Below are 12,453 nucleotides of genomic sequence, written 5' to 3' on the forward strand. Positions count from 1 at the left end.
GCCGTTGAGGAGTTTGGTACCGGATGAGGGGAACGGACGGAGGCGACGCTGATGAGGAGAAATTTATAGAGAGAAGCGGCTCTGTGAAATGATTTTCAGAATTTTAGGGTTGAATTAGGGATGAAATATTTTGTATTAATATTATATTTAAATTAAAACATGAAATCTGCATTAAAAACCATCTTACCTGACTTTTGCATTGGGATTTTTAAATGCCTGGAATTGTGTAATTTCCACACAAATTAAATAGTAACCCATTTCGCTATTGGCCCAAGCCCGTTACTTCTCAGTAGCTGTCTGACCCAATATACACAAATTGGGCCTACTTTAAAATGTAGGGTTTTAGATTAACCCTCCTCCCACATAAAACGCCAGACGCGCCTCAATCACACAATTACCAGCAGAGCCCGTTCGGCAGTTCCAACCCCGTTCCAAACGCCGCTGTAAGTGTAACCCTAATAATTCTTCATTTGATGTCTATTCCTAATTATGTTGTATGTAGATCAGCCTTTGTTGATATGAAAATCATTTATATCAAGTCCCATGTTAACGCGTTCTTATGAATTCAAGTGAGATTGAAACTTCCCAGTTGAAACGTTTTCTTTTGTTTGCTGGGAAATGAGTGTAGGAAAATGAAGTTAAAAGGTGCTGAACGCTTTTAGGTTTTTCTTTATGTAGTCTGGGTACCTGAAAAATAATATGATTTGAGCTTATTCAACTGCTTGAGGGTGTTCCGTGGTTTACCTTATTTTTCATTTTTTTTTTTGTGTAGCCTATATGATTTTCTGTTATCTGTGTCAGGAAAATGAAAACTTACGAATTCCGAATTATACCTGGTTTCGTGATATTTAGAGTTTGTTGTTTTTGCTTGTTTCTGCTTCTTCTAATTCTAATATCCCTTCAATAATGACAGCTACTTTATATTTGTCATTTCATATATATGCAGTTTCCATCAAAAACTATATTTGACTGCTCAAGCAAGTGTTAATTCGAAAAGGCTTTTAGTAATTTTGTATGCGAAGAGATTCAATCTACCTAAAATTTTTAAAAGAAGTTATTAGTGCGTGTGATCTGTAGAGGCTTTGATATTATTCTCATTGTTGCTGATATATGTGATATTCATTAAATTCTTAATGCATCTGTTCAGGTGCTGTGAGTTCATCATGCAAATGGTTACTTTTAACACAGTATTTGTAAATGTAGCATATATATTTACTATGGTTTTCTTGGACTGTGTTATGGTCTCAAAAATATTAGTTATATGAATTATTCAGTATATATACACTTTAATCATGATGTGGATGACCAGTTTTCATTTTTTTGGATTTCGTTGTCTGATCTGATGTGCTGAAAACAAAATCATTTTTTTTTTATTCGCATTCATGTGGCTGCATATATCAGTTGATTTTCTAGATCCTGCTTTAAAATTTCTTTGATTTATCATGATTGTGGAGAGCCTATTTTTAGCAGGATGGGATGGCTGTTTGAAAGGTCTAATTATTTCTCTATCCGTTTTACAATAGGTAAACCATGGTTAAGTGATCTTTTTCATGTCGGCCCATGTGCAAATTCAAACCAGCCCCTATTTCCATTAGCCCAATCCCTAAACAAAACAATTAAGAGATCTTAAACCGCCGCAGCTCAATTCATATACCAAAACCCAAACCCAAATCCAAATCAAACACCCTAAATTCTCCATCATTCTCTTTCTTCCATCACTCCGTCTCTCTCCATCTCTAAGCAACGCCTCCTAGTCATCCTTGGATTGCACATCGTGTTCTTCTCAAAATTAACGTTTTTTCCTTCTTTATTTTGTATGTCCCTCTCCATTAATCTGCCTTTTTTTTTATTAGTTTATGTAACTGAATAAATAATTATGTTGCAGTAGATTAACTATGTCTAGAAGTCTATTAATTGGGTAATTTATAACAATGATGGGAGAGATGATAATTTGTGTCCAAATCGGAATTATCTATAACATCTGTGTCGTAGTAGTATGGAATGATATTGATATAAAAAAATTATAGATGAAGTGGCAAGTTTATGTGATAAAATGGAATTTGATGGTATCCTCGTATAGCAATTTTCTTTGATTTCCATTAACAAAAAACAAACAAAAAAATTATAGTTTCCACACCAAAAAAATTCTGACATTCTCCACCTTATTTTTATGTGTATGTAGTAGATTTTTTTAAGCATTAAATATGAAATTTATCTTAAAGTTGTGTAGAGTGCCATGTTTTACAATTATTTTGTGGCATGGCAATGTGCTTAATTTATTTTTCATAGAACGAAAATTTGCAGAGAAGATAGATTTATATTTTATTGTGGATGAATTTTATGTTCCAACGTCATTGGAGATACAAATTTGATGAAAATTACTTTTAATGTTATGTATGAATTTATTTTAACACTGTTTGGGCTCTATTTTAATGGAGTTTGAAGATAAATGTATTTTGAAATAGTAATTTTTTGAAGAATGCGTGGTTAAAAAGAAGGAAAAGTTTTGAGTTTACGTGTAATATTATTTTATTGAAGAATATGTGATTGAAAAGAAGAAAGAAAAATGCATTAAAATTAAAATGGAGCTTAAACAGTGACATTATTGAATTTCTTAAATTTCAACCCTTGCGTCTAAAATTTCTAGATCCGCCTCTGCAGTGTGTGAAGTTAAACCATCATGGTAGGCTTTAAGAATCGGTACATGGTGATGGAAGTGTTTCTCGATCCCAGTAAAGATCTTGGCATGGATGAACCTGTTATAATCACTCAATTCAATTTATCAAAAGCAATCAAAGACAGCATTCTCACCAACTTTGGGGAATGTGGGCTGGCCTCATCTCTTAATTCATTTCAAGGTGAGGTTGGAAAGATTTTACTTTCTTGTCTAGTACCTGATCATGCATTTTCCATGAAATTCCTGTATATCAGCTACGAGTTTGAATTTTTGTCATCTGCAGTGAAGTATGTGAATCCAATTACGAAAGTTTGCATCATTAGAGTTTCAAGGGAGGAGTACCAAAGAGTTTGGGCTGCGATCACCATGGTTAGAAGTGTAGGAAACTGTCCTGTGGTTTTCAACCTACTTGATTTGAGTGGTGAGTCACACTTCTACAATCTGTTCATGGTTTATTTACTTTATTGAAGATAGTGGTCGTGCACTTTGACTTTATTGGTGTGCTTTTGCAGTGAAACAAACTATCTTTGCTCTGTTAAATCTGTAGGTTATTGTCATATTATCTACAAATGATCTGATAAGCTTTAGTTGACCTAAATGGTTCATTAGACATCTGCAAAGTCTTAACTTTGAGGCATTAATGTCTTAGCTGAAAAATAAGTAGAATTTAGTTTTGAGTAATTTTTTTTTTAACTTGAAGACATGTTTGGCTAGTTACTTTTTTCTTATCTTGAAAGTAACTCTTACCTTACATCGAAAGTAACTTATTTTCAAAATTGACTAACAAAACAGTTACTTCTTTGAAAACTAACTTATAAGGAAAAAAATTTAAGCTTAGCCAAACACGCTGAAATACAGGTGTTTCGTTTTGGTTTGTTGACTTTATTAAAGATGGAGGGTAGAAATACACTTTTGCCATGAAAGATATCTTTAAAGTCTCGAGCATTATGTAAGTTTGAATGGAAATACCTATGGTTTTGATAGGCTTCAATGTTGTATGAATTACCATTTCAACCAGTGTTTCCATTCATGCATAAGTTGCTGAAGATTTGTTTCTCATCAAATTAGAGTACTTTTGTTTTCTGAAAATATAGTTGCAATTTTCTGTGATTTTGGTTATACCTGATTTGACATCATTTCTTACTTAAGATAAAATCCAAGTATTTTAGCAAATTTTTTCTACCAAAAAAATTGAAGCTTTCTTTATAGAATTTTCAAAACTGTTTCCTGAAAGTAGAAAGTCAGTAATTTTCTTTTACTGGACTACATTTGGTGTATCCCCAACAATTGAAATCAGCATTTTAAGCCATTTTAATACTCCGCTAGGAAGTATCAAGGCCTGCAAAAATGCTGCTTTGAAGTGCGATGAATTGAAATTTGAACAGTACAAATTGCTGGTTGGAGACCGCCTTACACCTGATTGCCAGCTACGCATGCAAAACTACCTTGAGAAGATCAAACTCTTGGAGCATTGATGGTGGTCGATATTTTTCTATTTGGTGTAGATGATTGATAAGCCCAGCATATGAAGGTTTGTACTTTATTCTTGAAACTAGTGCATTCCCTGTTGTTTAACTGATTTGTTGTCTATGCTATTTCTTATCCTGTTGTTGCATATATACTTTTGAGTTTGTTCACTTTCTCTCTTACATTTTGCATTGCATATAGTAGACGATGATAGGATCAACTGGACACCAGTAGAGAACAAAAAGAAGCTAAATTTTTTGTTCATTGAACGCTCAAGTCCTGTTAAGTACATTGTCCCAAACATGAAGTTAGTACACTTTTCTTTTCTTTTTCTTTTTCCCGTTTCGCTTACTGTTTTGTCAGTAATGATACAATGTTTTATTGGGTGTGGAGATTGAGTGAGTTTGTGACTCTCGTGAATGCTATATTATTTGATGAAATGTGATTGGAAATTTGAATAAAGCTATGTGTACAAGGATGTTTACATTCTCCTTGACATTCTTCCTATGTGTCGAAATCTGGAACGTGATAGAATGTTGTAGAAATCAATGGCTTTACGGATGCCACGTGGACAAGTGTCAAACTTAATGTATAAGAGGATGTACATGTATCATGATTGTGATAATTTATGGTTCACCACCTCCATGCAATCTCTTTCATAAGCTTTGATGAATTAATTTGAATTCTAAAAATCAAATGACTTTATTTGTATATGTATGGTTCTAAATGGCAAAGAAATTGAAAGAAGTTTCTGCTAGTACACAATTTGAATATTTTTGGTATGCACTATTTTACAAAATGGACAGGTTTAAAAAGGAAAAATAATGAGTAAAAATTGTCTGTTTTACTGGCCATTTTGTCGAATACATTTGTTATTGTCATTGGCTGCCTTTCCACGCATGAATCAAACAAATAACATCTTCCTTGGTGATTAACTGTCTATATGATCTGTATTTTACCTGTCCTTTGCAGCTGAGGTTTATGTCTGTTTTGACTCATCCGTTTTTGCCAGGAGTTATCAACCGAATATGGCCATATCTATTGCAACTTGTAATTAAGAATGCAGGAGATAAAGGAATGGATGCACAAGTTGAAAATTTGTGTGATATCAAAGGCATCGACTCCACTGTGAAACTTCAGCGGCACGATTAGTTTTCTGGACCTAACATATTAAGAAGTACTAAACGTGGCGTGGAAAGACTTGGTACTTGGAGTGATCCTAATATAGCTAGCAATTAACACACAATTGGGAACAACATTTCAGCTACCATTATTATAGCACATTTGATCCTGTTTAAAAGGATTATTTTAGATGTTCTTTCATGCAGTCAGTGGATGCGTTTAGCTCAAGAAAAGCTGAACAAAAATATTTTATGTTCAAACATGGTATGTATATGGACATCCAAATATTCAATAGAACTTGAAACCTTATTGTACCTTTTGACTCATTGACATATGCCTGCGACTGGTGGATCATGTAGTGCGGAACCTTTTATTCAACCTTATGGTTTGAGTCTTAAAGAAACCTTTGGTTTAAATGAGTGCTACACAAAGTGAATTCACGAGGTTGAAGAGTTGTATAGTATGTACATTTTAACTTCACTATTTCAGTGGGTTAAGTGATCTTATTTTAAACTTCTTTATACCATCAAAAGCAGTCATGTGATGACTGGCGGCAGCAACCATTCAACCAGGCTTATTTAGCAGACAAAAGCGAGTTTTGTTTTTCCACAAGTTTTTCCATACATTGGTTTGCTTAGTTTAATGTACAATCAACGGCCATGCAATTATACTCATCAATGTGCCTTGGAAAATGCAGTTGTGCTACAACACTTGCATCAATGACCGCGAGATTGACACGCTACACACATATGGGGGGTTGGAATTATTTTATTCATAGGGTGCCCACGTCGACCATGTGAGAGTGCGATCACCAGGAGTGTCAATGATTCGGATCATTTGGCTTTTTCCTAAAGCCTATCACATGGGGGGGCTAGCTCAGCCTCCTGTATATAGGGCTCCTGTATATGAAGCAAGTGGCCATGTGCCTTTCAAGAAAATGACCATAAATTTTCTTGATAATACTGAGACAACGGTTGATGAGGGAGTTATTTCTGGTCATTAGAGCTGAGGGCATTTTACTTCTCTTTTCCTTTATTTTTGTGGAATTTTGGGCCAATCCCTATGTTTTTGTGCTATTCTTTCAAGGTTTTTATTTTTGATTTTTTTTATTTGCTGAATTTCATGAACGTTACTTTTTGTCTTGGGTGGGGTTCAAAGTCTCTTGAAGAGGAGAAGGGTGAGGAGGCCAACTGAGAAGATGAAATTGCCCTTGTGGTATTGTCGACACTTGACAAGAGTAGACAGTACAATAAAAAGAAAGTGTCGTAGAGTTCAGTCGAGGTCATCTTCTATTAATGTGTCTATTGTTGTGAAACAAGTTATAAGGTTGTTTAAGAGGGCAATTGGGATTCAATCCAAGTTGATTCGAATTGCTCATTGACCTTGTACTTTGGTTCAATCGACAAGAACTTGCTACATGTAAACTATGAAGTACACTTTAGTTTGCACTTTTCCACGTGACATTACCTCGGTTGGACAGTTTAAATTTCAAACAATTTTCCAATCCAATTAACACTTCTTCTCTTTACGTCATTTCTATGTATTATCTCTTTGATGAGATTATACCGCCTTAATACATGTTTAGATCATTGATGAGACCTTAGTTCCTTTGCTTTCGCGACGGAGGGAAAAATCTTCATAACTAAACCGCAACATATTTTCCCAATAAAAAGTACTTTGTCTTGAGCAATGATTTTTATGAGGATGTATGATTAAAAATTATGAAATTTTTTTGAATTTACGTATAAAATATTTTATTGTATGAATATGTTATTGAAACTGAAAATGTAGGAAAAAGAGTTTTCAAATAATGGTTGTCAAACATAGCTGAATATGAACATTACAACCTAAACTAAGCATGTTCAATATTGTTGTTTTGTTGTATTGATTGAAAGACGACATTTTAATGAAACTTTATATAAAGTCGGATAGTTTTCAAAAAATGTAAAAGTTAATTTTTAAAATTTTCCAAAAATAGATTATCGCAAAATAATCTATTACTTTCTTATCAAAAGTTTTGATGAGCGTTCATGATTCTTAAATTGAGAATTAATCTATGGGTACAAGAAAATACCACAGAATGCGTACAGGTATTTGAAATTGCTGACTTGCCAGCTTGCATTTAATTTACCCAAAAAATCGGGCCAACTCCAAAACCTGTTTGAACCCCAAATTGAAATTACAATTATTTCCCCAAAACCCCAAATCACAGAGCCTTCCCGAAAGGGGCAATTTTCTAAATGACCGGATTATCGATCCTATTTTCCACAATGGCCTATTCTATTGGAAGTACTATTTTACTCTTACTTATATTATTTGCAAGATGTATCCCGTATCTATCAGGACTTATTAATCAGGACCTATATCTATATTTTTCAATCTTTTAAACACCTTTAAATATTCTTTTTATCTTGATAATTTTTCAAAGATTTTAGACTGATCTTCCTTAGTTATGTATCTTTGAACTAATCCTTCTGAGACTTCTTCTTGTATATTTCTATGTTTAGTTATAATATCTTTTACCTTTCTTATTTTTCTGCTAGTTCTTACAGAATCAAATCTTATATTGTGCTTACAAAAATAATCTATATCTTGGTATATTTCTTCAATTTTCTCTTTGCTAATAGGAAATATATCTTCAGGCTTTTCAGCTAATTTAAATAAAAACGAAATATTTTTCTCATCTAAGTATAATCTAAGATCATTAGAAGTGGATGTGGATGCTTGTGAATTGTTCATCAAAATAATCAAAGCATAAGTATATAAAAGCGAGTAAATAACTTACAGTAATCAAATAGAAGTAAACGGGCTTTCTCTCCAGTATGCTTCTTATAGTTGCTTTGCATGTACTTAATCAATCTTCTGAATCAAGTAAAGATTTAAAATATTTTTTGAAATCATTTGGGTCCACAACTACTTCCGCAAAAGGCTTTTCAATTAAGGTTGCATTTCTCACTCTAGAGAACTAGCTGTGTTGCCACAGACGCTATCTCACAGCATCCAGAGTCTGTTTTCACCTCTATCCAAACTCTTTTCAGAATCAAGTTCTTACTTGGAACGAAATTTTAAAAGATAACTCACACACAAGGTGCTACAATTTTGTTAGAAAACTGCCATTTTTCCCCTAAACCATTCATCAAAGACGGGTACTTTGGCATGACTAACATCCATTCAAAATCAATGTTTTGAAAATCTTTTAAAATCTCTATCTGTACTACCGAGGAATCATGAGAAACTTAACGAAATCCTTTTATAAAAACTTCGTTGAACATAACAAACTTTACTTTGATATTCATAAACTGAAATAGTACATGCTTACAATCTATATTTACATACTTTTGGTACTCACCTTATGAAATTTAAAACTCCATAAGTGATTACTTCATTACAAGCTTTGCTATCTTCAAGCTATCTAATATTTTTCTAAATATAAGTGGTGTATACAGATTACAAAAGATATCTCTCTAAGATGTGTTTCTTCAGAGTGTTTAAGAGATAAGTTGTTTCGAGATATCTTTCTTCTTCCTTCTTGCCTCCTTTTACAGAAGCCTTTTAGAATCTTATCTTGACAGGTGTTTTCCACTTCCTTTTGTTGGATAGCTCCAAAGTCTTATCTCCACCGATTTCTTCATTATCTTCTTGTTAGGTGGACCTCTTCTTTTGAAATTATCTGCCTTATCTTTGAATTTGTCTTCCACTTTTGATAACTGGTGGGTAAGTGGTCACAATTATGGAGACTTGCTTGCACTATCTTCTATCTTTTAGTAGTCACAGTTTTTCTTTAATAAATTTCCTTATTAAAGTAGTGATAAAGGGCTACTTTTGTCACCATCATATTTCCATTTTCGAATCAAAGAATTCTGAAGGGAATTCTTCACTATTAAGAGATGCTTGACTCATGTCTTCAACTACACAATATTCACAATGGTGATCACTGTAGTTCCAGAGTAATTTGCACAGTTCTTTAGCCATATCTTATGATCCATATACTTGGTTGGAGATAATTGCAGATAATAAACGGTCAAGATAACAAATATTTTCTTCCTTTGTAGCCATCCTTGCATTGGAGTAGATAATATGGTTTTCAGATGGATAAACCCATATCTTTTCTTTTTCAGTAATTATCTGAGTTACATGTTCAAATATTTCTTTGTAACCTTTTGCTCTTCTGTAGGGCATCATATTTAAAATATCTTGATATCTATTTTCCACAACCTTTTGACTGGTTAGTAAAAAATATTGGTTTGTAAGTCCCATTTTGATAACATGGAACGATTGATGCATATATTCAAGAACGGGATCCCATTCTATAGTTGTTGAATGGAATCTGATGTATATATTTGTTGTCTTGACGACTTTAGTATATCTTTTAACAGCTTTCTTGATGTTGACTGGAAGTTGGGCTATTTCTTTGAGATCTTTGTTGGGATATATACAGAGTATATTTCCTATCTCAAAGCAGTTTCGTACCTGATAAGAGTGTAAAATACCATATTTTCCCCTCTTAACTATTGCATTCATGTGATTATATTATGTCAAAATGCACTCATGACTGTTATATTTTGGTTTAGGTTGCATTTTGGTGAAAAAGATGAAATTCATAAGGAACAAGTGAAAAATGACCAAAGTAGAAGATAACGAAAGTTCGGGGACTAAAGTGCAAATGATCCAAACTTGTGTCTAAGATTATGATGAAGATTCGAAAGTGTTAGAAGTCAAGTAGATGAGGAAAGAAGTCAAAGGGATGAAATAACATCAAAGTTTGATCAATACATCAATTTCCAATCGAAAACTAACACACCAGTTTTTAGTCTCATGTTGGGACCCATTTTTGACATCGAAAATGATCGAATTGGGATATGACTTCTGAACAAAAATTGTGGCCCTTTGAGTTAGCTATCCAATGCAATTTGAATCACCTCAATTGGACATCGGGAAAGAAAGTTATGATTAAAACACTGAAAGCTATCTGGGGAAACCATGTGGTCGCATGCCTTTCTACTATGCGGTCGCACACACCTATACCGAGAATTGAAGAAGCTGAAAGTGCATAACCATGTGACCACAATGAAAAAAACCATGCGGTCGCATAGTATTTTTTGGGCGGTCGAATCTCAGTTTCCTTATACGATTGAATCTCTTATAGTAACCTAATTTTCACGGGATATAAGTGCCCAAAACCACCCAGAACGAAAGGAGACGCCCCCAGACCTATTTCTTTCATCTTGGTGCTCAAGAAACTCCATGGAAAACTAAGGAACTTGGTGAAGCAACGAAGGATCTCAATCGATTTTGGTGATTTCGACATCTTTAATTCATGTAATTGAGTTTTTTCATTATTAAACAATTTTAGAATCGAATTTCCATATCTTGAATATGTTTTTGACATTAGTTTAACAATTATTAAAATTTCCATAGATTCAGTCATGCTTTCTCTATCGAATATTCGAAATACTTGTTGAACTACAATTTGAATTATTTATTGTTGAGATTATTTTAACTTTTATCAAATCCTTCATAGATCTAGCCATGCTCCTTCTATCGAATGATTGAAATAATTGTTGAATTTTAATCTTAATATTACTTTATTGGCGAATTGATTACTGCCTTATGCTTGATGTATATGGTCGATCTTTGATCTTGTTCCAATACAAAAATGTGCAAATGCATTATAGAAAATCTAGATTCTAGCAATATAATTGGAATTAAATTGGACTTTATTGTTAAATCTTCCAATTAGAGAGTTGGGAAGAAAATCTCTAATTGAGGAAAAATACATGAATTATTGATGTCGATTGATCCAATCCGATAGGGGAATTCCGACGCTTCACTTATGTCGCATATTGATAATTAATTTTTATTTCAAGTGACAAATCATTCCCACATAAAATTACGAAAACCCTAGTTTGTTTGATTTTTTGAGAAAATTTCCATCTCCCTGTGGATACTGATAAGTATGTTTTTACACACTTATTTGGATCATAAACATGACTTAAACATGGATAAAATGGTTGAATTGTGACTTAATCCAGTTAAATTTATGCATTGTAGGTAATTCAATGGAAATTGTGGAATTCAGGAGAAAAGAGCCGAAGAAGGACCAAAACGCAACAATTTGATAGTTCGAGGACCAAAGGTGCAAATATTGAAAAGTTGAGCTAAATGCAAAACGAGAGGGAAGACATGCCAAGTATGAGCTCAATGACAAAGCAAAACAACTGGAAGAAGAAAATATTGAAGAGGGACTGAAATGAAGACAATTGAAAGTTGGAGGACTAAAGCGCAAATACTCAAAAGATATGCCGAATGAGGGGCATAAGAATTGATGGTATCAATCATCAATTAGAAGATAAAATTTGTTGAAAAGATGAAGAAATTGAAGAAAGAAGTCAAGAGAAGCAACAAAGAAGTTTAGGGACCAAATTGAACAAACCACATAGATGTTACCTCTATGCGACCGCATAGTGTAACCTTCTATGCGATCGCATAGAAGGCTCCAGGGACTCAATGAGTCCAAACAAATTGATCTGTGCGACCGCATAGATTCCTTCTATGCGGTCGCATAGAAGGATTTTCAACTCTCGGGCGGGGTTTTTCGTTTTGGTTGAAACTCCTTTTCTACTTAATTTGGACGCGATATAAATACCAAAATTCATGATATGAAGAAAAAAAACGACCAGGGAGAAGGAAGAGACCAAAATTGGAGGCAAGAAACTTGATTTTGGATTCAATTTCACACGGGCTCGAGACGGGATTGAAGATTATACACACGGATTGAAGAAATTCCATACGGGTGTATTCTTATTATCTTTTAATTTCGTTTTTCAATTTCTTGATTTTGCAATGATGATTATAGGCTAGGGTTTTTGTTCATTAGGAATTTGATGAACCTTTTGATGATTTAAAATTTCCGTTATTTCATAAATTCAACATTAATTTCGATTGGACAAATGTTTGATTTATATGAGTTGAATGTTTCCATAATTATTTGGCCAATTATTATGTGATTGTAGATGATTTATTCTTTGCATTCGAAAGAAGGGGAATAAATTCGATAGAATATAAATCGACATAGGATCCGATAGGGGATGGAAACTTACCTCTATGCTTTATGCAATTCATGAAAATGTTCATAAAAAGTCATGCATTCTTATACATTGCATCATCCATAGAAATATAGGCTGGTG

General features: G+C 33.5%; 1 protein-coding gene across 7 annotated transcripts in view; it reads left to right on the forward strand.

Annotated features, from left to right (window-relative positions):
• Nucleotides 1–5,580, forward strand: part of LOC111394079 (probable ribonuclease P/MRP protein subunit POP5) — a 79,389-nt gene extending 73,809 nt beyond the window's left edge. Inside the window, exons 1-6 of one of the 7 annotated variants that reach the window (XM_023019895.1) lie at nucleotides 366–443; nucleotides 2,662–2,858; nucleotides 2,961–3,098; nucleotides 4,004–4,208; nucleotides 4,346–4,451; nucleotides 5,117–5,580. In XM_023019895.1, the coding sequence (XP_022875663.1) occupies nucleotides 2,681–2,858; nucleotides 2,961–3,098; nucleotides 4,004–4,152 (465 nt within the window). In that variant the 5' untranslated portion in view covers nucleotides 366–443; nucleotides 2,662–2,680 and the 3' untranslated portion in view covers nucleotides 4,153–4,208; nucleotides 4,346–4,451; nucleotides 5,117–5,580. Of the gene's footprint in view, nucleotides 1–365; nucleotides 444–1,636; nucleotides 1,815–2,661; nucleotides 2,859–2,960; nucleotides 3,099–4,003; nucleotides 4,209–4,345; nucleotides 4,452–5,116 lie in introns of those variants that run through there. The other 6 variants (XM_023019898.1, XM_023019889.1, XM_023019883.1 and 3 more) reach the window with 6 other exon arrangements.
• The last annotated feature ends 6,873 nt before the right edge of the window (nucleotides 5,581–12,453 follow it).

This window comes from Olea europaea, chromosome 1 (assembly GCF_002742605.1).
Source record: "Olea europaea var. sylvestris chromosome 1, O_europaea_v1, whole genome shotgun sequence".
In the NCBI taxonomy this organism is placed as follows: domain Eukaryota; kingdom Viridiplantae; phylum Streptophyta; class Magnoliopsida; order Lamiales; family Oleaceae; genus Olea; species Olea europaea.